General features: G+C 46.5%; 1 protein-coding gene across 1 annotated transcript in view; it reads left to right on the forward strand.

Annotated features, from left to right (window-relative positions):
* Nucleotides 1-23,829, forward strand: part of LMF1 (lipase maturation factor 1) — a 257,843-nt gene extending 234,014 nt beyond the window's left edge. Inside the window, exons 10-11 of the mRNA XM_083152787.1 lie at nt 17,791-17,903; nt 20,739-23,829. Coding sequence (XP_083008913.1) covers nt 17,791-17,903; nt 20,739-20,940 — 315 coding nt within the window. The 3' untranslated portion in view covers nt 20,941-23,829. The remainder of the gene's footprint in view (nt 1-17,790; nt 17,904-20,738) is intronic.
* The last annotated feature ends 1,076 nt before the right edge of the window (nt 23,830-24,905 follow it).

A 24,905-nucleotide genomic window follows, 5' to 3' on the forward strand; every position in this document is an offset into this window, starting at 1 on the left:
AGGACTTACCTGACCAGGCTGAAGCCTGGTGCTGTCCCCGGTGACCCTGGAGCGGTGGTCACCGGGCTGATGGTATTGTGTAAAAAATAGATAAACCATTGTTTTTTACTGTGGCACTACAAGTGCCAGCAAGCCTCCCCAGCAAGCTGGGACTTGGAGAACCACAAGTCCCAGCCTGCTGGGCATTAAAGGGCCCGCTGGCACTTGTAGTTCTACAGTTAAAAAAATAGTGCACAAAACACACTGACACACTTTTAAAATAAAACTTTATTACACACAAAGCCCACACATACTGATACTTACCTATCTTCTTCCCATAGGTCGCCCTGATGTCCTGTGTCGTCTTCGGGATCCATGTCGACGTCCTTCTTCATGTCGACGTCGCTGTCGGCGATGGTGTCCCCGTCCGGATCCGAAGAAATCCATTTGGGAAGCTGTGGAAGGAAACCATACTCACCTGTCCCAGCGCGACGTAGTCCAGGTAAGGGTCTTTGCAAAAAAACAAACCGACAGCCCCGAAACCAAACCGGACACGACGGAGACACACGGTGTGTTTACATCGTGCGGCTCCGCCTCCCGAATGCCGCTATTGGCCGCCTTGCGGCCTAGCGGCCAATCAGGAGCCGCTAGGCCGCAAGGCGGCCAATAGCGGCATTCGGGAGGCGGAGCCGCACGATGTAAACACACCGTGTGTCTCCGTCGTGTCCGGTTTGGTTTCGGGGCTGTCGGTTTGTTTTTTTGCAAAGACCCTTACCTGGACTACGTCGCGCTGGGACAGGTGAGTATGGTTTCCTTCCACAGCTTCCCAAATGGATTTCTTCGGATCCGGACGGGGACACCATCGCCGACAGCGACGTCGACATGAAGAAGGACGTCGACATGGATCCCGAAGACGACACAGGACATCAGGGCGACCTATGGGAAGAAGATAGGTAAGTATCAGTATGTGTGGGCTTTGTGTGTAATAAAGTTTTATTTTAAAAGTGTGTCAGTGTGTTTTGTGCACTATTTTTTTAACTGTAGAACTACAAGTGCCAGCGGGCCCTTTAATGCCCAGCAGGCTGGGACTTGTGGTTCTCCAAGTCCCAGCTTGCTGGGGAGGCTTGCTGGCACTTGTAGTGCCACAGTAAAAAACAATGGTTTATCTATTTTTTACACAATACCATCAGCCCGGTGACCACCGCTCCAGGGTCACCGGGGACAGCACCAGGCTTCAGCCTGGTCAGGTAAGTCCTGGAGGGGGGGGACCCCTTTATTGGGGGGGTCCCCACTCCCCCAGGGCCCCTGGCCAGGCTGACTGGTCGGTAGGGAGAATGTTTTGGCCGCGGGACCTTATATTATAAGTGTCCCCCGGCTGTGACATTACCCTGCCGGCTGGTTGTGCCTGGGGCTGGTTCTTAAAATACGGGGGACCCCTACTCATTTTGTCCCCCGTATTTTGGGAACCAGCCCCGGACCTGGAGCCTGGGGCTGGTTGTTAAAAATCGGGGAACCCCTATTTGTCGGGCTCCCTGATTTTTAATTACCGGCCCCGGCTCCTTCAGCCTGGTGCTGGTTTCGGCTGTGGGGGGGACCCCACGCCGTTTTTTTTTTTAATTTATTTATTTTTTCTATTTTTTTACACTGCAGCCTGCACGGATCTGACTGATCCGTGCAGGCTAAAACGCAAATAGAACAGGAAAATGGTGTTCTATTTTCCTGTCGTATTTGCGTGGGTGTTTCACACCACTAAGCAGCCGTATTGTCAGTACGGCTGCTTAGTAAATCAGAAACCACCATTCTTTTGAATGGTGATTTCTGTCGTATCCTATCGATGGTGTAGACATTCGTATTTGTAACTACAAATACGAATGTTCCATCTTTAGGACTACGAATTGTTGTATTTTTGGGATTGTAAATCCCGAAAATACAAATTCGTAAAAAAAAGGTGTATTTCTCCCTACGAATACACCTTTTTTCTACGAATCCATTTTGGTAAATGTCCCCCAATGAGCCAACAATAACTACAAGGATAAATTCCGTGATAAATGCAACCGTTTACCGTGGTCATCTAGTATGTGAAAAGCAGTCCGGTCAGAGCTCACTATCGTTCAGGAATGAGCGATAGTCCGGTAGGAAGGTCCAGGGAAAGTAGTTGTGCCGAAAAGACCCTGGCTGCTCTGTGTCGCCTATCTTATAGGGTCAGAAGGGGGAGGTCAAAGGCCATTCTCATTGGCCAGAGATCATATGTCCGGTCCACTGCAATTGGAGGTTAGACGCTGTACCTGGTCTGACCAGGTGCAGGGGAGTGAACTTTAAGAGTCCTTTGTTTGGTGGTTTCGGCGTCAGCAAGGATAAGAACCGGTTTGAGCTAGTTTCCTTTGTTAACTACTTACAACAGAAACTGTCTCTGGAATATGGATTTAGTCCATAACTATCGGACAGTGTACATTGCGAAATATTCGCAATGACCGGAATACTTTGCATGATGAGCTGAGCGGAACGGTACTAAACACGATACAGACAGCTGTGTGCAGGGCTAACTAAGCTATGTGTGGCGTTCTAAACCTTTTAACTATATTTCCTTTCGTGTAAGTGTGTTATTATGAATTTATGTGTGATAGTATGTCTACTCTTCTGGTCCACATTGTCACACATACTCGGGTATGGAACTTTATTTGCGCAACTCTGCGAACCAAAATGGCGGCCATACTATCACAAAATGGCGTGTGTGTACCTAGACTTCCACAGTCCACCCTTTAACAGTAAATATAAAACTGTTACATTACAAAATATTTCACACGACAAGACAGAAATTCATAATCCTAACAGAGAAATTGGGATACATGAAATAAACATATAAGGGGAGTAAACCATCTGCTCTCGGCCGATCCAGGATCATGGATAAACGATGGGCCGCATTTATCGAACAATCTACTCAGGGTCACGAAGGATAATGTACAATTTTTGGGATAAAAATAAAAACAGGGGTGGTTACAACATATACACGTTCTTCAGATATGGCATCCTTTGGTAGGTATTGTTTGTGACAACAGACTCTTGAACTCTTTGTTGTCTCTCTTTTTGATATGCTTTTAAGTATGATGGTATTAAAACATCCGGTCCTGGGTAAGGTGTCAAGTTTATAGATTCTACCTTGACCTAAGCTGGGATGGGTAACACACTCTCAGAACTCTGTATCGTCCGTCCAATGCCTGGCAGCAGGGCGGCGGCGGTATCCTTGATTTGGAAGATGAGAACGGATAGTGGGGGGGGAAAGACAAGAATAGGACCCACAACAGTAGAGAAAACTGAGAAAGGAAAAATTTTGTTAGTGATCCTTTCAACCTGTTACCAGTGGGGTGTGTCACAGTCCCTTTTGTAGCTTGTACAGGTTGCTTGACCTTAGCTGCTCTCCAGTCCTCCCGAAATGGTGCCTCTTAGCGATTTCTTTCTTTCGCCCTCGAGTGTAAGGACCTTCTGGTTTTCAGTTCCTTTGGCAGTAGGACGAACGTACCCGAATCTCTCTCTCTGCGACTTTGTTATTGAGGTAGTGCTGGTCAACAAGATTTTGGGGTGGTTCTTTCCAAAGGTCTATCAAGCAACCTGTATATGGCAAAGCAGGGGAAACAACAACAACATCTCCTGGTTCATGGTTATGACAGTTCACAACAGGTGTCAACAAAGTCCTTTTGCTGCAGTTTTCCAGGTGTGGATACATCACTTGCATTTGTGGTCTAGGATCTTCTTGTGGGATTACCATAACCTGTAGCTGCCCGCCAAGCAATGTTTCGATGGGGACAAATTTTGGTGGGGTTCTGAGAGTGATTCTACTATTACAAAAGGAGTTTTATGGGGTGTACCATCAGTCCCTAAAGGTTCACACATGACTTAAACCTTTTATATATATATTTGCATACTCAAGGGTGCTTCTGGGCTGCCATATCTATACACACAAACGTCAACACCTACATATATATATACATAAAAAACTAATAATAAATAAATAACTATAATGATTCTAGAGTGGACTGTGCAAAGCCAATTTTTGTATTACCTGCAGAGGATCCTGCTGGAGGAGGGATGTGGAGATGGCTCTGTGGGAACAGCCGTTGCAGTTTCTTTCCTCCAGACAAGTAAGGCATGATTCTGTCGTCTTACCTGTCTGTGGCCACACCAGTAATTTCGGACTAATTTTTTTCCACATACCTTCCCTGTCAAGACAAGTCAGGCCATGGGCTATCTCTGTCCTGACAGTTTGGCATGTTCTCAGAGTCACTGGTTTTCCTTGTCCATCTTTCTATTCCTGTCCACATCCCTTCGGCTTCCAGACTGCTTCTCCTGCAGGGGACACAAATCTTGTATTACTATGTGAATATACTGACATTTATAGGGGGAACACAAACATTATCCGCAGAGCGCATGGCTCACCCAGCTGCCTTGCCAGCATGTTCATTATCAAGTGACACTGAATCCTCATTGAGGATGTGGTTTTTACACTTGATAACAGCCACTCTGTCCGGCAGCTGTATGATTGTCAAGAATCTTTTAAACTTACAACGCTTGCGCCACTGGAGTGCCAGCTACTGAAACAGAACATCTGAGGCGCCATAGGGCCTAAGATCTTTTGTATTACCCCAACAAACATACTTGGAGTCGGCATGAATATTGACTTTTTTTTTTTTTTTTTTTTTTTTTTTTCTCAGTTCGCAGTACTATTAATGAGACTGCTGCTGCTGAGTGAGATGTCCAATGGGTTCAGCCTCTACTATGCCTTTTCCATCTATTACAGTATAGCCAGTGTACAATTTTCCCTCTCGGTGTTGTGGAAAGAACGAGAAAAAAAAAAACAAAAATGAATTACCTCTTCCAATGGGTTGTTACCACCCTTTGGGGGCATGCTGCAAAGGTCTGATTCAAACATGTCATGCAATCATATTCATCTCGGCTCCCACTAAATTCCACTATTCCAGCAACCTCAGCACCACTCCACCCTTTGTGCCTTAGTGGGCACACCTGGTAAGAGTGTTGCTGGGTTTACAATATTACCCATTTTTCATGGTAACATCAATGCAAGTTCCCATTTAGTGAACTTGGCTGATGAATATTTTTCACATGTTTTGGCAGAATTTTAGGAGTGTCCAGACTATACGAGGAGCATAAACAGTTAGAACACACCCCAACACCACATTCTCAGTTTTGTTTACCAGTAGTGCTATGGCAACTACACTGTGTAGACAAATATGAAGTGCTTAAGTAATAGGGTTTTAATTGTACACTGCAGTACGACATTGGTCAGGCTGGCATCACCAGGTTTCTTACGTCACTATATCTGTCGCCCCCTCAGCAGGTCTAATACTCTAAATCACATGGTCTCTTGTGTCAGTTTTACCCATGGCAAAAAGCTGTAATCAGGCCTGTTTCTCCTTCTTTATTGTCCACATCTGTCTGTGAAGACATGGGTATTGTGATTGCACCTATTTATATGTAAATGCGTTTTACAACCCTTTTCATTCTTTGTAGAAGGGAAATGCTTTGTGTATTACTTGGACTGCTTTTCACAAGATGGTGGCTGTGGTTGCCCTGGGTAACATTAGGAGTAATGCTTACAGTTATTGGGACTTTGTTCAAAATTTACTGAAAAATATCTATATTGTGACTACTTGCTTTACAGGGTACCGCATATTCACAATGGTATTTCTCTGCTGGGGGTGCGACAGATTCTTCGAACTGTTTTTCTATGATTTGTGGGTCTCTGGAACAGAAGGGTAGGGGAAGGAGAAAAAATTGGAAAAAGAGAGAGAGAAAAACCCAAAAAAAAAAGGGTAGAAGATATTAATGACAGTAATGTGTACATTTATTTTCAACAGAAACATTTTTCTTTTATTTTTGAGGACGCCAGGATTTAGCACTATGGGGGAATTGGCTCTCAACTATTTGGTTCTTACCCTTTTCAACTCCTGTTCTGCTTCTTAAGCCCTCCCTTTCTTTCTGTTTCCCAGTGTGGTTGTGACTATGGGCTGTGTCTAGGGGTATTTAGCTAAAAGTTCTCTTTTGGGAACCTTGTTATTTCACTGGGTATTTTCCCAGCTCAACCTCAGGTTTCGAATGGTGAAGCTGTACTTTGGGGCGCTATACTTTCTGTTTTTAACAGGGTTTCTATTGAAGCTATGGTTGCCATTGATCCTGTGTCCTTCCCATCTTTAGTTCAAAGGGAACTCGGTATTTGTGCTGTAGTTTTTAGCTACCTTAGATGGATTTGACTCTATAACAGTGGAATACAACATTAGCCTCTGAGGACTGTCCAGCATATCTTGCACTTCTTGTGTAAGATTTCTAGGAGTGTCCAGAAATACCCCATCAGGGGTGCAATAGATGACACATCCCATTTTACATAGTAAATCTCTACCCAGGAGGTTAGTCGGGCCGCTGCAGCCAACAGAAAAGAGTGTTTGGTATGCAGAGGCCCGCTTGTAACATCTGCTGGTTTCGTCAGTGGGTAATGCTGTATTTTTCCTGTTACCCCAATTGCTGCTACTAATTGCTTGACACAACCTAGACCAGGAGGGAATGTTGTTAACGGGTTAGGTACAAAAAACTTTATATTTAAACTATTCCACTTACCCATATCTGAGGCTCCTCCCTAAGGTATTGAATTAGTCTAACTGGTTGTAGGATGCAGGTATGACCTGCTTCCTATTGTCTGACCTGGGTTGCCCTCAGCACAGTGTCAGTCATCAGATGGGGAGGAGGCATGTTGCGTGACCTGTCTGTCTCCTCCCATTGTCTAGGGGCTGGGTATCTCCGTGTCTCACCTTTGTGAGATTCCCATTCTCGCTTATGTGTCTTGATAACTCCTGGGGTTTCCTGACCTACAATGAGCTGAGTAATGACCTTTCCTATTGCAGTTGTAACAGATAATTGGCTTTCTACCTGTGTCCCTGGTGTTTCGTTGGTAGGCAGCTTTGTTTGGGGCATTAGTAAGGGCTTGGATGCTAACCATCATCAGTTTGTCAGTTTGCAGTTCCCTGTGCTTCTTAATGTTGCGGTCGTGGTCCACAGCAGATTCCCGTAGGGCGTCTACTGTCATTCCACGCCAATTTGGAAAGGAAGTTTGGACTCTGGCTCTCAGGTTTTCGTTAAGCCCTTCCACCAGCACAGACACAATCAGCTCCCTCAAGTGGGGGTCGTCCTTAGGTTTATAGACACCAGTGTATTTTGATACCGCCATCAAACTCCGGTTGAAATATTCGCTAGCTACTTCACCATCTTTTTGTTTGATAGTGAATATCTTGCTATATTCCACTGCTGCAGGAAAATACACTCCCAACTGTAAGTTGATTTGGCGTATATTTTCCTGGTTGATGTCATCATTTATCTCCTTGTCCACTTTCAATCCACTATCCTGAATGAATTTCAGGATGTCAATGTGAGTGGGGAGACAGGCCCTCAACATGATTCTCCAATCCTTGTTGGTGGGCTCATCAGAGTTTCCCAGATCCCTTACAAATTTCCGGCACAGAGCCAGATTTTTCCTAGGATCAGGGAAATCTGTAATGATGGACCGCAGCTCTAACCGTGTCCATGGGTTTAGCATGGTCATCTTTCTGGTAGGTATCACACCCTCTCTGTCTGCCTTACCATAGGGAACCTCCAGTGTGCGTACAGGGTATGTTTGTACCACCTCTGCATTACTGGGACCTGCTTGGGAGTCGTCTGTGTCTGTGCTGTGTAGTGCATCCTTACCTGAGTCCACTTCTATGCCGTTGGCACCAGCTGCCTCCTCCTCCTGTGCTGGAGCCCCAGCAGTGGGTTGAGCTTTACCCTCAAGCATATTAAGTGCATGGGAGACGGCCAGTGCCAACAGCTGCTCGTTTTCCTCTCGGGTTTCCTTATAAGGGGATAAAACAGGATACAAGTTAGTAACTGTTGCATTATTACTTAGGTCTTTCTTATGAGACATTAACCCCTTCGGCACATATGGGGGTGGGGGAGCTGATTCTATTGCGGCAACGGTTGCATTTTTATTGTGGCTGATTGTGTCCGGTATTGCCAGACCTTTGATTCCCCATTGTTCCTGTCCTTCCTTCTGCCACAATTTAAGAATATCTATATGCTTCACTCTCTCCTTACGACTGGAGAGTAGGCATATTTCATCTTTTACTGCCGATAAGATTTCTGGATCGAAGCTACCAACACTGGGAAATTCTAACTTGCTGCCTTGTGTCATTTTTCTCCATTTATTTTGGTAAACAACTGCGAGTTCACCGTGCTTCTTGCACATAATAAAAGCAGCCGATCCTCTTGGCCGGCTTGCTTCCTCCCTATCCTGCACGTCATCACAGCGTGACCCGTTATTACCCATAGTTACAGGAATAAACGTTCACAGCTTAATAGATAATCGGTGGGTTATTAATTATCTGAGAGCTCCCCAAACACTCACTTCTCCACACAGCGACACTTCGACGCAATCAAGCGAAGAGCCCACAATGCGAGGTATGATACTCAATCACCAAGCTCTCAACTAGCAGCGAACTTCTAGCCAACTTGCTTGATGCGGCACAATTTTTCCAGGGTATAACAAACTTGCTTTCCTATACCCCCAAAAATCGGATTTCTAAAGTAGCTAATCGGAAACAAGTGCGTTCCGATATATCTTCTTGTACCCTCCTAGCGGAATTAATTCCACTGAAGGGGCAGTTCCTATGGGCACGTCGTCACGTGAACCCGGTCCTAACTGGACTGTCCTACACTGGACTACACTGCGCTGAGTCGTGCCGTCACACACCCGTTCGCCTCAGTTATTTTTCACACTGGGCGCTAGTTACACCTTGGTCTTATGCTAATTTGTGAAATATTTCTGTACAGAAAATTTTCCCAGGCTGGTAGCTTTTCACTAGATTCTTATGCAGGTATAAATCCCTTATAATAAACTATAGGAATCTATTAAAATAATGCTTGAGTTGCTTGCTTATGAGAAAATGAACAAAAAGAAAACCTTATTTTCTTTTCTTAATCACCGCTTCATTCGCAGTATATTACTATACTGTTTAAATAAAGCTAGTGGTTTAAATACTGTTCACTTCTTCCTATGTGTGCTGCGTGTGCAGTACCAATGAACAGCCACGTGTGTACGTGCGCTTGTTCACAGGCCGCCGATGAATCGGCCACCCACGTGTTCTATAGTGTATTTGCAAGGTTGCGCTCGGGTTTCGATATACGCAGTAATTGCGCCTAAATGTGGAATAAATCCCTTAACTCTGTCCGAGAGTTACGTATCAAGATGCGAAATAAATCCCGCACTTAATCCGTAAACCACGTACAAAGATGCGAAACTTTCCCGATGTGGGCACGTGCGCGCGCACCTTGCGTAATACACAATAGACGCTTTACGTTACTGCAAAAAGGCCCAGGACTTGTCGCCACGTGGCGGAGTCCCTGTTTTTTGCGGTAGCTAACAATAAACAATTATAGTTTTTGCACAGAGGGGATCCTCTATGTACTATAATAAACACAGATTCCACGTGTGCGAACCTTATCGCACGTGGTACATATACTGTAATAAACAAGCAACCCAAGACACTATACCCCGTTAAACTACTTGTGGCAGGCAGAAGTACAGTTTACTAAACACTTAGGTATGATATACTTTAAAACACGTGGCTTTCACCTATTGTACTCCGGGTTCAGCGCTAGCACTTCCCGAACCCCGCACCGCCGCGGACCTGGCCTATCCAGCAATGGATAATACTTCCACCCTTTTGCTGGTATAGGTCGGGTCGCACGCCTGGTACTGAGTTCTGGAATGTGGAGCGGACGGACGTGCCCCCAATTGTTAATGGTGATTAAACTATGACCAGAGATACAATAAGTGGAAAGCGCAGGTTACGTAATGTGTCCGTAACCTGCTTACCCTTTATACCTAACTGCGTGCGAACAAAACGTAGCGCAGCGCAGCGTACAGTCTATTGTATGTTATACACCAAGAACCGATACCTTAATAAGAGATCCTTTCGCAGGACTTGTCTCCAATTGTGAGAATATACCTTAAAGGACAGAGTCCGCAATGTAAGGACAGAGTCCTTAATGTACCTTATCGCTATTATGCGAATAACTAGACACGACCACGGAATAGAAATAAGGAGGTTAGAACTCCATAAAGAGATTGTATTAAAGTCCCTAATGGACAAAAGGGGGTTACAGAATTAAGAATAAACAGGTATAACAAGTGATACAATACAATAACAATGAATACTAAACACTCTCTGCTAAGGGGAAAGAATACAAATACAAGACACAATGAGCCAACAATAACTACAAGGATAAATTCCGTGATAAATGCAACCGTTTACCGTGGTCATCTAGTATGTGAAAAGCAGTCCGGTCAGAGCTCACTATCGTTCAGGAATGAGCGATAGTCCGGTAGGAAGGTCCAGGGAAAGTAGTTGTGCCGAAAAGACCCTGGCTGCTCTGTGTCGCCTATCTTATAGGGTCAGAAGGGGGAGGTCAAAGGCCATTCTCATTGGCCAGAGATCATATGTCCGGTCCACTGCAATTGGAGGTTAGACGCTGTACCTGGTCTGACCAGGTGCAGGGGAGTGAACTTTAAGAGTCCTTTGTTTGGTGGTTTCGGCGTCAGCAAGGATAAGAACCGGTTTGAGCTAGTTTCCTTTGTTAACTACTTACAACAGAAACTGTCTCTGGAATATGGATTTAGTCCATAACTATCGGACAGTGTACATTGCGAAATATTCGCAATGACCGGAATACTTTGCATGATGAGCTGAGCGGAACGGTACTAAACACGATACAGACAGCTGTGTGCAGGGCTAACTAAGCTATGTGTGGCGTTCTAAACCTTTTAACTATATTTCCTTTCGTGTAAGTGTGTTATTATGAATTTATGTGTGATAGTATGTCTACTCTTCTGGTCCACATTGTCACACATACTCGGGTATGGAACTTTATTTGCGCAACTCTGCGAACCAAAATGGCGGCCATACTATCACAAAATGGCGTGTGTGTACCTAGACTTCCACAGATGGTTGCCATAGATGGCGATACTGCAACCAGCCATTGATCGTAACATACTATGTGATGGATGACCATGGATAGCTTTACCTATCGATGGACATCCATTTTCTTTGACTGTCTGACCGTGGGCCAATCAGAACGCAGAGATTCAGGGTTGTCAGGGGTGGAGCTCCATGTCCCGGCACCTTCAGTGGAAAAAATTGGAGGGAAACCACCTGGTTATCTATCGATGGCAAAATTATTTTACATCGGCTGTAAACCATTGATGATTTAAAGTAATTGATGGTCCATGGCCATCCCTGTCCTACAGCTTGGGGCCCTGCTGGGGGTTCCCCTGTACCCCTGTGGGCCAGTCCGGCTCTGGTCCTATACCTCAGGCAGCGCAGTAAGTGTCTGCAGTAGTGGTTACACAGATTTCCCATGCTATGAAGTCATACAAAGGCCAGAGTGACAGTGGAAGCAGCTCTGATTTACTGCGGAGAGGATCAGAGGAGCCTCCAGCAACAACACTGTATCCCCAGATTACAGCCTAGCGGACAGCAGGCAGCTGGCCCCCCCTGGTAGGCAGACATGCCTGGCCAGCAAGGAAGCTGACATTAGGTTAATGAGGGGGCCGCCTGAGCATCGTATGTGGCAGGGTGTGTGCAAGCAAAATATTATTCACACACCAAACCAAAGCAGGTTGTCATGTGTAGGTGTGGCAGTGAGAGGGTTAATTGCGCCATCCGGTCGGAGGCAAGGGCCAGCAGCTACTGGACTAGCAAGAATACCGTATGATTGGAGTGTTATAGGGGACCAATGGCAGCCCCCGGAAGCCAGTCCCCCGGGCGCGCCAGTCTAATAACTAGACTTTGCCAAAACATCACCCTCTTCCCAACTTCCCCGCAGCTTCCAAAGTACACAGTCTGTCCGGCTGCAGCAGGCCGAGGCTGATTTACTGTAGCTGGGGCCTGGGAATGCAAACACATTTCCCCACACATCATTTTCCACCACGCCGGCCCTGGTGCTGCGGTAACCTTAGATGGTAACCCGGCTCCTGCGGCGATAAGGCGCTAACACACAGAGGGTAGTGTAGGTCCTACCGCAGGGCCCGGCCTGGTTAGTGATTGTGCACAGGCTGAGGGCAGCCAGCAGCGTGCGGCTGTAACAATGCCCCAGTGTTCTGCTGCTCGCTTTCTTCACACCTCACGTCCTGACACAAGCCAGGAGCATCTGGCGGCTCTCTCGCACCACCCTGGCTAACAATGTGCTCAGCGTTCGGGGACCACATGCCCCCCACACGCCTGTGCAGGGGTACTCGGATAGGTCTGGGATTTGCAGGGCACAACGCAGAGATTTAGCAGCTAAGGTAGATTAAAGCCTACGCGTAGGATAATGGGGTCCATCTGGGGGACCCAGCTCTATGGAAATAAACAAAAGTGCACGCATCCAAAAGTTCAAATTCTTGTGACAAGACGGCTAATTACATTTAAGTATTTAATTAATGTAACACAACTCTTCCGAGCTCTCTGGCATTAATCGCATTACCACAGCTACAATACTAGACCTGTTCCTAGCAGTCCCATTGGCCATGGCCGTAATCTAGAACCCAACGGCCTGCTTGCTGGTTGTACTTCAGCTCATACAACCACCTGGTCCTCTCATGGTGTGCAGGTGATGCCTGCGGTACTGTGGTTCCAGGCACGCCAAATGCTTAGTGGCAGGGTGGATGGTAGGGGATGGCCATCGACCATCGATGATTCAAAATCACCGATGGTTTATGGCCTATGTCAAATACTTTTGCCATCGATGTGGGAGAACCAGATGGTTTCCCTACATTGATAGCACAGCACGGTGCCGGGACATGGAGCATAGCTTCGCCCCCGACAACCCCAGCCCCCACATTCTGATTGGCCCACAGGCCAGTCATTCAAAGAAAATTTATGACCATTGATAGGTAAAACTATCGATGGTCATCCATCACATAGTTTGTTACTATCGATGGCTGGTTGCAGTATCCTCATCGATAGTGACTGCACTAATGGCCAGCCCTAGTGGATAGTCGCCATTCATGCTGCTGGTGACCTCACTGACCTTGCCTTTATTATTCTACCAATCCCTAAGCAGCATTATTAATGTATGAGACTGTGAGCCAATGAGCCATCACTAGGCCTCTGTACACTGCCCATTCTGCCCTTCCCTGTTCCAGTCTGAGGCAAGAGAGTGAGACATGACTGAAGATCTGTCAGGTGTAGGCCATGGCAGGGGAGCACCCATCCTCACCCCCCGCAATCACCGCTCTCTGCTGCGGCAGTCTAGAACTGGGTGTGCCAGCCTCGGGGATCTCTGTACTTCCCTACACTGAGCTCTGCAGTCATGCAGCGCCAAACAGGGAACTGTGCAATCAGCCAACAATAATGCCAGCCGATAGCAGATCTGGCGCCTGGAAGGACGTTTATAACAAGGGTAATGTGCTCATAATCTGGGGCCTGTACTGTGCACTGGCAACCAGAGAATGGAGTCTGTATATTAAGGGGCCAATTCAGAACCGCTCATACCGGGCCGAATCCGGCCCCTTCCCCAATGTTTGGGGTTTGCGAATGCGCGTTTATGGGCATGTGCAAACCTCGGGAGCGAATGGCTTTGTCGTTTCACACTTACCGAGACGTACGCTCCAGCGGGAGTGGACCCATGGAAACACCGTGCGTTCCCCTGAGAACACAGACGGGCCGATGCCTGCTTGGGTTGGGCGCTGACGTCACATGATGTCAGCGCCCGCCCTCTTTACGGCCATCTCAGTTTTCATCGTCGTTTATTTCCGATGGGGAAGAAAATCATTCGATGGTCAGGGCGGCCCAACATTTTAGATCCAAGCATCGGGGAAGGTTGAATGGGATCCTGTCACTAGGTCGATTCATATTAGGTTGACCACAAAGGTCAACAGAACTTAACTCAACACCTGACATAGGTCGACAGTGTTGGAAGGTTGACACAAGCAGTAGGTCGACAATGGGAAGATCGACAGTCAAAAACTAGGAGGGGCTTTTTCATGGTTTTTGTGCCGACAGGTGGCACCATGCCCGAAGCATGGTGAGCCATGTGAAGGGACGCGGTACACTTTGACTTGTGTCCATGTAGACTGTGTCGACATTCGGGACAAAAAAATTAAAAACTCTTGTTTCAACCTAAAGGTGTATAGCATACCTCCCAACTTTGAGGAGGGGGGAGGAGTTTGGGGGCGTGACCTAGCGGAAAGGCTGCATGGCCTATACTGTGCAACCATCCCATGAGGCCACACCTCTGTTTTCGCCGCTGTGGGGGCTTGAATAGACGCCGGGACGCGGGAATGTCCCCAAAAAAACCGGGCCATTCCCACGAAAAGCGGGACAGTATGGAGGGAGTAAGGGAGGTATGGTGTAGTGGTCGTTACTACTGATTTTCCCACCTTCTTTCTGGTAAATTTCTTGACCTAAATTAATATTGAGTTTGAATCCTAACCAGGAGTATTAATATCCTGTAAGAGTTTTCATACATTTAGCAAATTTTATTATTCACAACTCACTTCTATGATCACTAAGATTTGTGAGCTGTATGGTATTGTGCAGCAAGCAACCAGAATGGAAAAAGGCTCGAACAACTGTGCCTGCTCCTGCCAGTTTATGGGCCTTACATTGTACAGTAAAACACAAAGGAATAGGTTATTTTCCAAATGGTCTGCCGGTAATTGTACTCTATACCAGCATAACTGCGCTGTATGGTTATAGTATTGTAATTATTAAGAATGTTATTTATCCTACACAGTTCATGATATCGCTGTGTCCCGGCGTTACTAAGAACTGTTGTTGTGTAAGAAACCTACATGTCCGCTTGTGTTGCTCCGTGACGTACCAACACTTTCCATCTCGTGCCTACGTTTAAAAGTAAGCAATGCGTTCTGCCAGGCGAGAAGTGGCATTAATCCCTGTGCCCAAACTATGGCTGTCAAAATCAAGGATCTGAAATCACGTCGTAAACTAAGCTAGGAGCAAGCGTCGGCACCTCGGGCCGGGCCCTGACACATATCCCACACCTAGGCCCAGTCCATCGCCTTGTCTGCAGGGGAATCCATTTCTGCAATAAACATGTCTCCCCATTTACAGAACTGGCACACACTTCCTTCTGCCCACTGGGAGCAGGCTCAGCGTGAGTCATCCATCCTGAGTGGGCAAAGCTGACACCAGCCAATTGGCCTGGCAAATGTGCGACATTGCACAAGACCCTTTGCTTCAGAAAAGCATTTTTGAAACCCTGTAGCAACAAAATGATAGAACAAAACAGGGCAAGCGAAGGAATCCTACCAGGGGAGAAGCGGGGGGGAAGCTGATGTTTATTTGGAGGGAAAAAAAGTGAAACTTAATACATTGCTGGTACTGGCAGCTGTAGAGAACGCTACACTCCGGGTGCAGCGTATTACCGCAGTGCGCCTCATGTGCCACCAGGTGGAGCTTACTTTAATAATGCATCAGGCACTTGCAAAAGAAAAGGGGAGACTGAGGGCCCTGTACGAGACCCTTTACAATAATGTTTCTCTGTTGTCTAGTTTGTGAGACTATTCCCAGTTCGCTTAGAGTTACAGATATGTTAAATGCTTTTTATAGAGAGTGCGTTAGTGAGAAGCCCATGCACACAAGTCCCACGCGGACGGCACGGTGAGTTATTGCTTTCATTTATACACCTGAGGAAAAAAAAATATATATATACATTTGTTACATGCTGCAAATAAACCTTATTAAAATGTACTTGCTGCCAACACGCTGTAGGCGGCCATTTTGTGAGCTGCAGTAACAATATGAAGGAGCTTGGAAGCTGCAGCCTTATGATGTTAGTGTGCACTGTAGGGTTATGGTGTGAATGGTCAACAGTCACTAGGTTGACAACTAATGCTCGAAAAGGCAGAAGGTCGACACATGAAGAAATGTCGACATGGTCAAAAGATTCACACAGTCAAAAGGTCGACATGAGTTTTTCTACTCACGTAGACTTTTTTTCATGTTGACCTTATGTTTGTGTCGATCTTTTGACCATATCAGTCTTTTTCATGTGTCAAACCTATGACCCTATGAAAATCGACAGGGATTAGGTCGGCACCTGATATAGATTGATATGGCATAAGGGTATCAACCAAAGCCCTGTCCACCTTTTCTTTAGGAGCCAAAGGTGGTGCTCCAAACACCCAGTTCAGTGACCTAATTTGCGCATAGGGGGCGTACATACGTATGGACCCTCTCCCAAAGGAGAAGGGCCCCATTACTCCCCTAACCGGTCTCGGCAAAAAGGCCCGAGAGGGGAAAATAGGGATCAGTGGGTCGTCCCTCGCCTAAGCTCGGAGAGTCCCTCTTACCTCAACCCCCAGAAGAGTTAGGACTGGTGGGTCCTCCATGCCGAAGCTTGGAGAGACCCTCGGTGGGTTTCCCTCCTCCTTGCGGCTCGGGGTCGCCCTTGTGGGGCCACAGCTCTTCCCTGAAGAAGTGGGAAGACCATAAGGATCGTACCTACAGCCCAGAAAACGTAAACAAAAAGTGACAAACGTGAGAGGGGTGAAGAGAAGTAAATAAGAAAAGAGACCCCAGCCAGAAGGCCGGGGTGGGGGGGGTGAAAAAATGTCCTGGCTCAGCCAAAAGGCCCAGGGTCAGGACGTGCAATGCTAACTTAAAGGGAAAGTGCGCAGCCAGCCAGCCAGCCATAGGGATGGCTATCGACCATCGATGATTCAAAATCCTTAATGTTTTTTTTGGCCGATGTCAAATACTTTTGCCATCGATGGGGGAGAACCAAATGGGTTCCCTCCATCGATGGCACAGCAAAACCGATATGCGTTTGTTTGTATTTTTAAAAGTGCTGGGACCCAGAGCATAGCCCCACCCCCTGACACCCTCAAAGCCCCGCCCACATGTTCTGATTGACCCACCGTCCAATCAGTCAAATATAATGGATGACCATCAATATGTAAATCTATCGATGGTCATCCATTGCATAGTTTTACACTATCGATGGTCAGTTGCATTTTTGCCATCAATGGCAATCATAGATGGCAAAGGCAACGATGGCCATCCCTAGCCAGTCAGTGTCCACTCCACTCCTACCTAGGGTGTTTTCCAACCCCTGACATGGGAATAGATACTCCACCTGGCTTTTCTATTGACTCCCTTGAGGATTGAGGCCCCCTTGGAAGAGCAATCTACTCAGTCCCAGTGTTTGTCACATCCCAAGGTGAGGGTACTAAGCTGGGCTTTTCGCTATCTCCCCATCGGCTACAAACCTCTGGAAAGGGAGTCCACCCTATGACCCACACCCGTGTGAAGACTCCACCGCACACTGAGGTCAGGGAGAGACATAACATCTAGAGCGGAGCTCTGTGACTGTCTCATGGAAGTTCCGATGTCTTACCACTTTACGGCCAATCACGCTTCCACAGCTTTCCCGAAAATACATGTTCTATTACATTGGGCCAAGGGTGTCTAGAAGTGCCTGTTTCTGACCAGCTGAACTGGGAAATGCAAAATGTCTCCCTTTACAAATATAGGGGGTAATTCAGAAAGGATCACAAAGCAAAATCTTTCTCCAATGGACAAAACCACGCTGCACTGCAGTTGGGGCAGTTATAACATGTGTAGAGAGAGTTAGATTTGGGTGGGGTGTGCACAAACTGAAATCTAAAGGTGCCCATACACATTTAGGGGTGAAATACTAATACATGTGTACAGGATTCCACTAAGGTGTATCTCTTATCTCTCCTGTATGTGCTGACCGATCTATTAGACCTATGAACAGAACGAGTGGGTAATCCACCTGGCGGGGAAGCTGTTAGCCAATGATGTCACAGCGACCTCCCTCCTGGCCTATAACCCCTTCCAGGAGAAGGCACCTCCCACGTAAGTACACTCTGTATGACACAGAAGACAATAGACAGCAGGTTATCACCAATCGGTGTGCAGGGATCGACGAGCTACCGGCCACAGTCATAATATGTTTATTACCGGCTTAAGGGAACACATGTTCCAAGGGGGTTATTCTGGTTCATTCGCTCGAATGCGAATTTGCACCCTTGCGAGTCAGCCAGAACCCGCCCTGCATGCAAAGTGTGTTCGCACGCAGGGCCTGCGAATGGATGTTTACATAAACATCTATTCGCAGCCTGTGGGTGAACACCCACATCATTCGATGGTCGCCAACCATCGACTGATGTGGAATGTGCTCACATATCTAAGTGACTCTCGGGTCACTTAGATTTGCGTGCAGCATCGGGAGGAAGTGGGCGGGCAGCTGATATGCTGTGCGGCGCGATTGTCATGGGAACGGCCAGCGTTTACATGGGAACGCACATGAAAAGCTGGGCGTTCCCATGGGCGCAACTATCCGCCGCAGCCTTAGGTGCCCGCACCCAGCGAACAGTCTGTTTGCAGTGGCCGCACGCACTCGGCGTATGCACATGCAGAGAAATGTGGCTGCACATACGCCAAACATCGGTCCCCGTGCGAACAAATTCTGGCTGACAACAGATCAGAATAAGGTCCCAAGTGTGTTGCCAAAGTGCATTACATTACATGCAATACATTTTTCTGCCACTAGATGTCACCGCCCAAAGAGTTGTGCTGCGCATGTTAGGCAGGCACGAAATGTAATCTTGACCCTTCCAGGGTGACCTTGCGGACTTGCACCCTTACTAACCTTGTGGTCCCAGTAAAATAAGCAATGGTAACGATACTGCATGGGTGACGCTATGACAGGAACATGACCGGTTTGTCATGTTATAATCTGGATTAGGAACTATAGCCTAGTTCTAATGCTCCATTTCAGTCATCCCCGCTCCCGATACACACACATAACTCACTGTGTAGCCGCCCACACTCTGAGGCAACTGCGGAGTCTCATTCTGTGCCGGCGCGGCAGGAGTTAAGTGTTTGCACCACATCACTGGAGCTACTGCAGCATAAATCTAATTACCAGAGGACTCACAAATATGAAAGCGCTTTCCAGTTTATTGTTAATTTCGCTTTATTGCCTAATACTGTGGCCTTCTCAACAAATCAGATAATCATAGCCTGGGACTGGGCCAAGTCTTATTATATATTACATTACACCTCTCCCTCCTATTAAATCCAGGCAGGATGTGCGAGCACGGCTTGTTTGCGCTTGGGCTAACAGAAGTAAATTGCCCAGGAACCGTTGGCACGCGGCGCCATTTGTTCGGTCTGGATCCCACACTCGTTCTTTTACTACAGAACTGGAAAAGCGCAATGCTCTAACGGCTTCCGCTCTGTAATCTTTCACGTAATGACCCCTTCTATCTTATTTACATAACAAATGAGCGATTCCACCATTACGGCGTTAAGACGCCACCTGAGTCCCTGCGAGAAGTGTAGCGCACTTTTCCTTTAAAGACGACAGACATCGAGTCTACATTTCTCAATACTATATTTTGGAGGGGATTCCCCCCTCCCCCACACACACACCCCGCTTCCCCCAACTCCCACAGAGTCTTCTATTTAACGTGTCAATTAAACAGTCTCTTTGACCTGACAGGATTTATTAGCGCCAGTGATATATGAACGTGCGTTTCTATTGCAGACACATCTCACCTAACCCGCAGAGGGATCGTGGTGAAACGCTAGATTCAATCTGTAGGAACAAAAAAAAAAGCCTATTAATTTCTGGAGACTTTACACAGTGGGATGACTTTATATCCGCGGCTAACGGGCCTGGGTAGGCCCAGGCTGAAACCTGTGAGAGGTTTTTATGGCTTTTAATGAATTTATGTTTCTCCGCCGAAGTCCTTTCTTTGATTTACAATTAGGAGGGAAACCCTGCAAAGAGGTCTCCAGATAAAAAGCAAATAATATATATTAAATGCACGTATGGAATAATAAAACTCATGTTTCGGCTTATTCCCCACCCTTTGCTGGCCTTGTCAGGTCGTTAATTCTGACAGAAAACACAGTTCCTGTTTTTCCCTCCAAAAACCTCTCAGCTGTTAGCCGAGGGACAGCTGTTGCCCTCTGGAACTAATTACAGCTGTTTGTGAGACTTAGCCCCCCTTCATATAACTCAAATATTGCTTCTAATTTTTACGCGTACAGTTGGAAGATGTCATAACACCGGGCCGCTATGTGATAGAATCATGAAAGCCCTCCCCGATCGCAGCTGCTACTGGGCAACACGGCCGTATTAACCACTTCGATGCAGGACATGACTAGAAATGATCGCACTCGTATCTATCCTGGGGCTGATTCAAAAGGTGGATGCAAATGGCAGCAGATGTCCAAAAATAAATAAAAGCCACAGCAAACGTATTGTGTAAAAAAGGAGCTGACTGTCTGCTTTCCTAATCTGCTGGTTTCCAAAGAGCCACAGCGTAACCATCAGGTGGCTCAAAGAACGTCAGAGTAAAAGTGCACATACATTTGCGCACACAATCTCCCTAGCACCAACATTCTGTCAAACAGAATGCTCCGATCAGTGGCCAGCAATGATAGGGATCCATCGGGCGATCGGGAAAATTCAGCATTTAAAAGAATGCACGACATGGACACCAGTAACTTGTGAAAAACTTCTGTAATGGCGGAACTAATAGTCGCGGTACAGTTAATATTTTCTGTAGTTTTATCACTACTTGACTGAGACTCCATGTCAGAGCTTCTCTGACTGCCAATGTTGGTTCTTCCATAATTAATCTGTTCCTCTCATCTCTCTTGCGCTGCCCCCTACAGGTGGATCAGGGGAGAGCACTTCCGATACAAGTTTAGCCGAGTGTGGGGATCACACGCTGCTCAGGGAAAGTGGTGGATACGGAAGAGGATTGGACCATACTTCCCGCCACTCGATCTAAAAGGACTCAAGAAATATTTTCAGTCACGATCCTGGCCTCTTCCTTCACCGTCGCGACAGCAAGCGGATGTCTCTGGGAAGTAGCTGGGGGTTATTCACAAGGGCCATCTATACTGTTACGTGCCATAGTGGCATTCTTCCACATAGTCAGGGAAAGTGACTACTGCCATACACCTCATGGTGCTTACAGGATATGGGGCCAGATTCTCTATGCTTCAAAAGTTATAAAATGGAGGTGATAAACAGCCAGCCAATCAGCTCCTACCTGCCATGTCACAGACTGTGTTTGAAAAATGTCAGACAGGTGCTGATTGGCTGGCTGTTTATCACACTCTGTTTTATCACTTTTGAAGCTTAGAGAATCTGGCCCTATAACTGCTACCTACCTTATAACCATGAATATCATTCAGCGTCTTCCTATCAGGTAACTGACCACTGAGTAATGTACGTATATTCAAGGGCTCCTCCATATAAAATTGTGAAGCAGATTTAACAACGAATGATACTCTCTCGTTTTTTTTTCCCACATATACTGTACGACAGCAGCTGATTGGCTGGTGCACCGTTTAACATTTCTAATGAGAACAAGAATATCACTCGTTGTTATATCTGCCCCAAAGTCTCAATTCAATTCCTGATGTTCTCCTTTGTCTATAGGTCCATATACACTGAGCGATTTTCGCCCATCCAAGCGATGTTCGAGGGGGTGTGGACGGCTGTCCATAGCAGGAAGCTCTGGAAAGCAGTCCGCCTTGCCTCTCATCTGCTGATAAAAAACAGCAAGTGACTGGCGGGGGCCGGCAATGATGCGGGAGGGCACATCAGCGCTCACCGCTCGTCACCCCGCCATACACACTGGGTGGCTTTTGAGCTGAGAGCAGCTCACACGGTAAAAGTGAGCCGCTCCCAGCTCAAAATCAACCAGTGTGTATGGACAAAGCCCAGAGGATAATCACATACAGTATCTGCACAATTCCAAGAAGCTAAAGGTTAGTCCCGAGCTGTGGACGGTTATGGTATTAAACACCTGAGCACTTGGCCTCCCAACTAATGGCTTCCCCTCGCATTTCTCTCCATGCTTCTGGCCCAGTGGCTGCGCTCAGCACACTTTACTGTTTTGAATCGAGTCCACATAGATGGTAATGTATGTAAAAAGTTCCAAAAAAAGAAAATCTTTCCAAAAAAACTCATGTCGACCTTTTCATTTGTCGACGTTGCCATGGCACCCTTTTGCTTATGTTGACCTTTTGTCTATGTCGATCATATGGTGTCCACCTGTTGACAGCTGTCCTAGACACTGCCGACCACCGTGTACACATCTGTGACGTGTACACAAGGCGTATCCGTTACCTGGATTCTACTCACACACTTCCAATATATTCCCTCGCACTGTGGGCCTGATTCAGAGATATACATGTGTATAAGTCACACTGCTAAATAAATATCAAAGCATCCCAACCTAAGGGGCACATATATAATGTAACCTATCTGGCATTAAGACTACATAGATACGGTGTTTATGGTTTTTGAGGACCTTTATATATTATTTTACAGACGTTTATGGGCTTTGCCCATGGTTGCAGACTGAGCCATGAAATGAGCATATACCCTCAATAATTGTGTATTTCACCATGTGGAGTGTGGTCAAACGGCACAAGAGTTACCCACCCCATTGGCAGCATGTGCTCCTAGTTTACCACATAGCACCGCCATCATGACATGCCATCAATGAGGTGGCACCTGCACTGTAGCAGGGAACCAGGGACCAGCTTTGCCTACTGTGAGCCCTCACAGAAAACCTTTTCCCTTCCCAATTCCATTTGCAGTGCTACACAAGCCAACTGGAGTAGTCCTCACTCTGTACCTGTCCCCTGAGGGCAGAGACGGATACAGAGAGGGAACGCCTATGTGAAGCATCCCCTTCTCTAAGTTGACTGACTCTGGCACTGCCAGGTCTCGAGGAGCATGGTGTTCACGCCATTTTCCTGGTGATCTTTATACTGTGTATATGCAAATCTACAAGAAAATGGCGCCTGTGCAGCACCAACCTGGGACTCCAAAGACCTAAGTACACTTTGCAATCATTGTTGATCACCACTGTCTGAGTGTTTGGAACTGCAGAGATATTGGGAGACTGACAGTTCTGAGAGTGGGTTACACTGTTTATGTCTGAGGTAACGAAAAGACAAATGTTTCCTATTGGTTCTCAGATCTAGCAGTACATGGGGCCCATGCTGTGTGTGTGACAGTCCCAGCAGGAGACCCTCGTCGCTGCTTGGGTAGACTTACCGTCCTGTAATTCATGCATCATAAAATAGTCCCTATTTTCCTGTAGTTTCACGTACATGGCAGGAACACCCCATGTAAGGCTTTAAAACTATATCTGGAACTTTTTTACTTAGAAAATTTTTGCCAATCATTAAAATCTGAGTCTGACACTCGTTACGGCAAGCTGTTTAATGTGCTTTTACATGTGGACATTGAATAATTTGACTTACAACCATAACATATACACACAGATTTGGTCACGACTTTTGCCGCAGCCCCACAACTGTTTCTGGACTCGAGCCATTCCTCGCAATGCATTGTGGGAAGTAGCGTTCGATGCAACCTGCTGCTTTCAGTACTGAACACTTGTGTGTAGTGAATGCTCAGCGGTATTGTGTTATGCGCAGGAATTCCCTGCAAAACATGTCCCAGCTGTTCTGTACTATGCAAATCATAAAATCCTAAGTCTTTCTGCTCGGAATTCCGTCCATTAGCTGTATGCTTATCAAGTGGGATTTTATGGTCCGTGGGGTTTCAAACATGCCTAAAGGGTCTGTGTTTTTCGTAAAATCAGAAACAAATGATAAGTATCTTATAAATCAATTGAAAAAATTTTTTCCTGCTGAGTTTAATAATTTTTTTGCTGTACAATCCAAGAGAAATAATGATATTGATAATAAAATCTGAAATTCATTTTGATCAATATTTTACCTCATGTTTTTTTTTGTTCAAACCCTGAAACTGCAAAATTGCTGCCGCAGTGTCCTTGTATCCCCAAAACTGCCCAAAACCAGGCGGGGTTTAGCTGCAGAACTGAAATCTGTACATCAGTCACTGGAAAAGGCAGACAAGCCATTTCAATAAGTCTGCGTGCAAGAGTCCTGATTCAGAGTTGATCGGTGATCAGGGAATTCGCAAAAACGAGCAATTATTGAATGTCTGCTGATGTGCTCTGTATGCATTGTACATGCGCGAGCCTGAATAGCAACAGAAAATGCATATGGATCATAAACGCAAAGTGTCCACTGGTTGACTGACGGGTGGTAACCACCAGTTTTCTGGGAGTGTCAGGAAAAAGCCTGCGAAAACCATTCGATGGTTCAAAAATTTGTGTATGGACACTATTGTGTGGTGTAATGTGGTATTATGTGGTATTATGGTGTGGCCACGCCCCTAGTAGATTTTTGACGCATGCCTTAGGCACGCACTGTCCCTGTTTTTTAGTTGGGGGGGGGGGGGGCACCAATTCCCTTTCTTGCAAAGAGCATCAAAATGTCTAGTTATGGCATTGGCTCTATGAGGGCACTACACCAGAAGTTCCCAAATGACTGACAGACATAACTGATTCCCTACACGTGAGGTTCCCAAACAAATGACTGACAGACATAACGGATGCCCTACACGTGAGGTTCCCATACAAGTTCCCAAATGACTGACAGACATAACGGATGCCCTACACATGAGGTTCCCAAACAACAGATAAATGTGAGGGCTCTATGAAGGCACTACACCTGAGGTCCCCATACAACAGATAAATGTGAGGGCTCTATGAAGGCACTACACCAGAGGTTCCCAAACAACCGATAAATGTGAGGGCTCTATGAAGGCGCTACACCAGAGGTTCCCCTACAACAGATAAATGTAAGGGCTCTATGAAGGCACTACACTAGAGGTTCCCAAACAACCAATAAATGTGAGGGCTCTATGAAGGCACTACACCAGAGGTTCCCCTACAACATATAAATGTAAAGGCTCTATGAAGGCACTACACCAGAGGTTCC

This window comes from Crinia signifera, chromosome 7, assembly GCF_055691185.1.
Source record: "Crinia signifera chromosome 7, ASM5569118v1, whole genome shotgun sequence".
Lineage (NCBI taxonomy): Eukaryota > Metazoa > Chordata > Amphibia > Anura > Myobatrachidae > Crinia > Crinia signifera.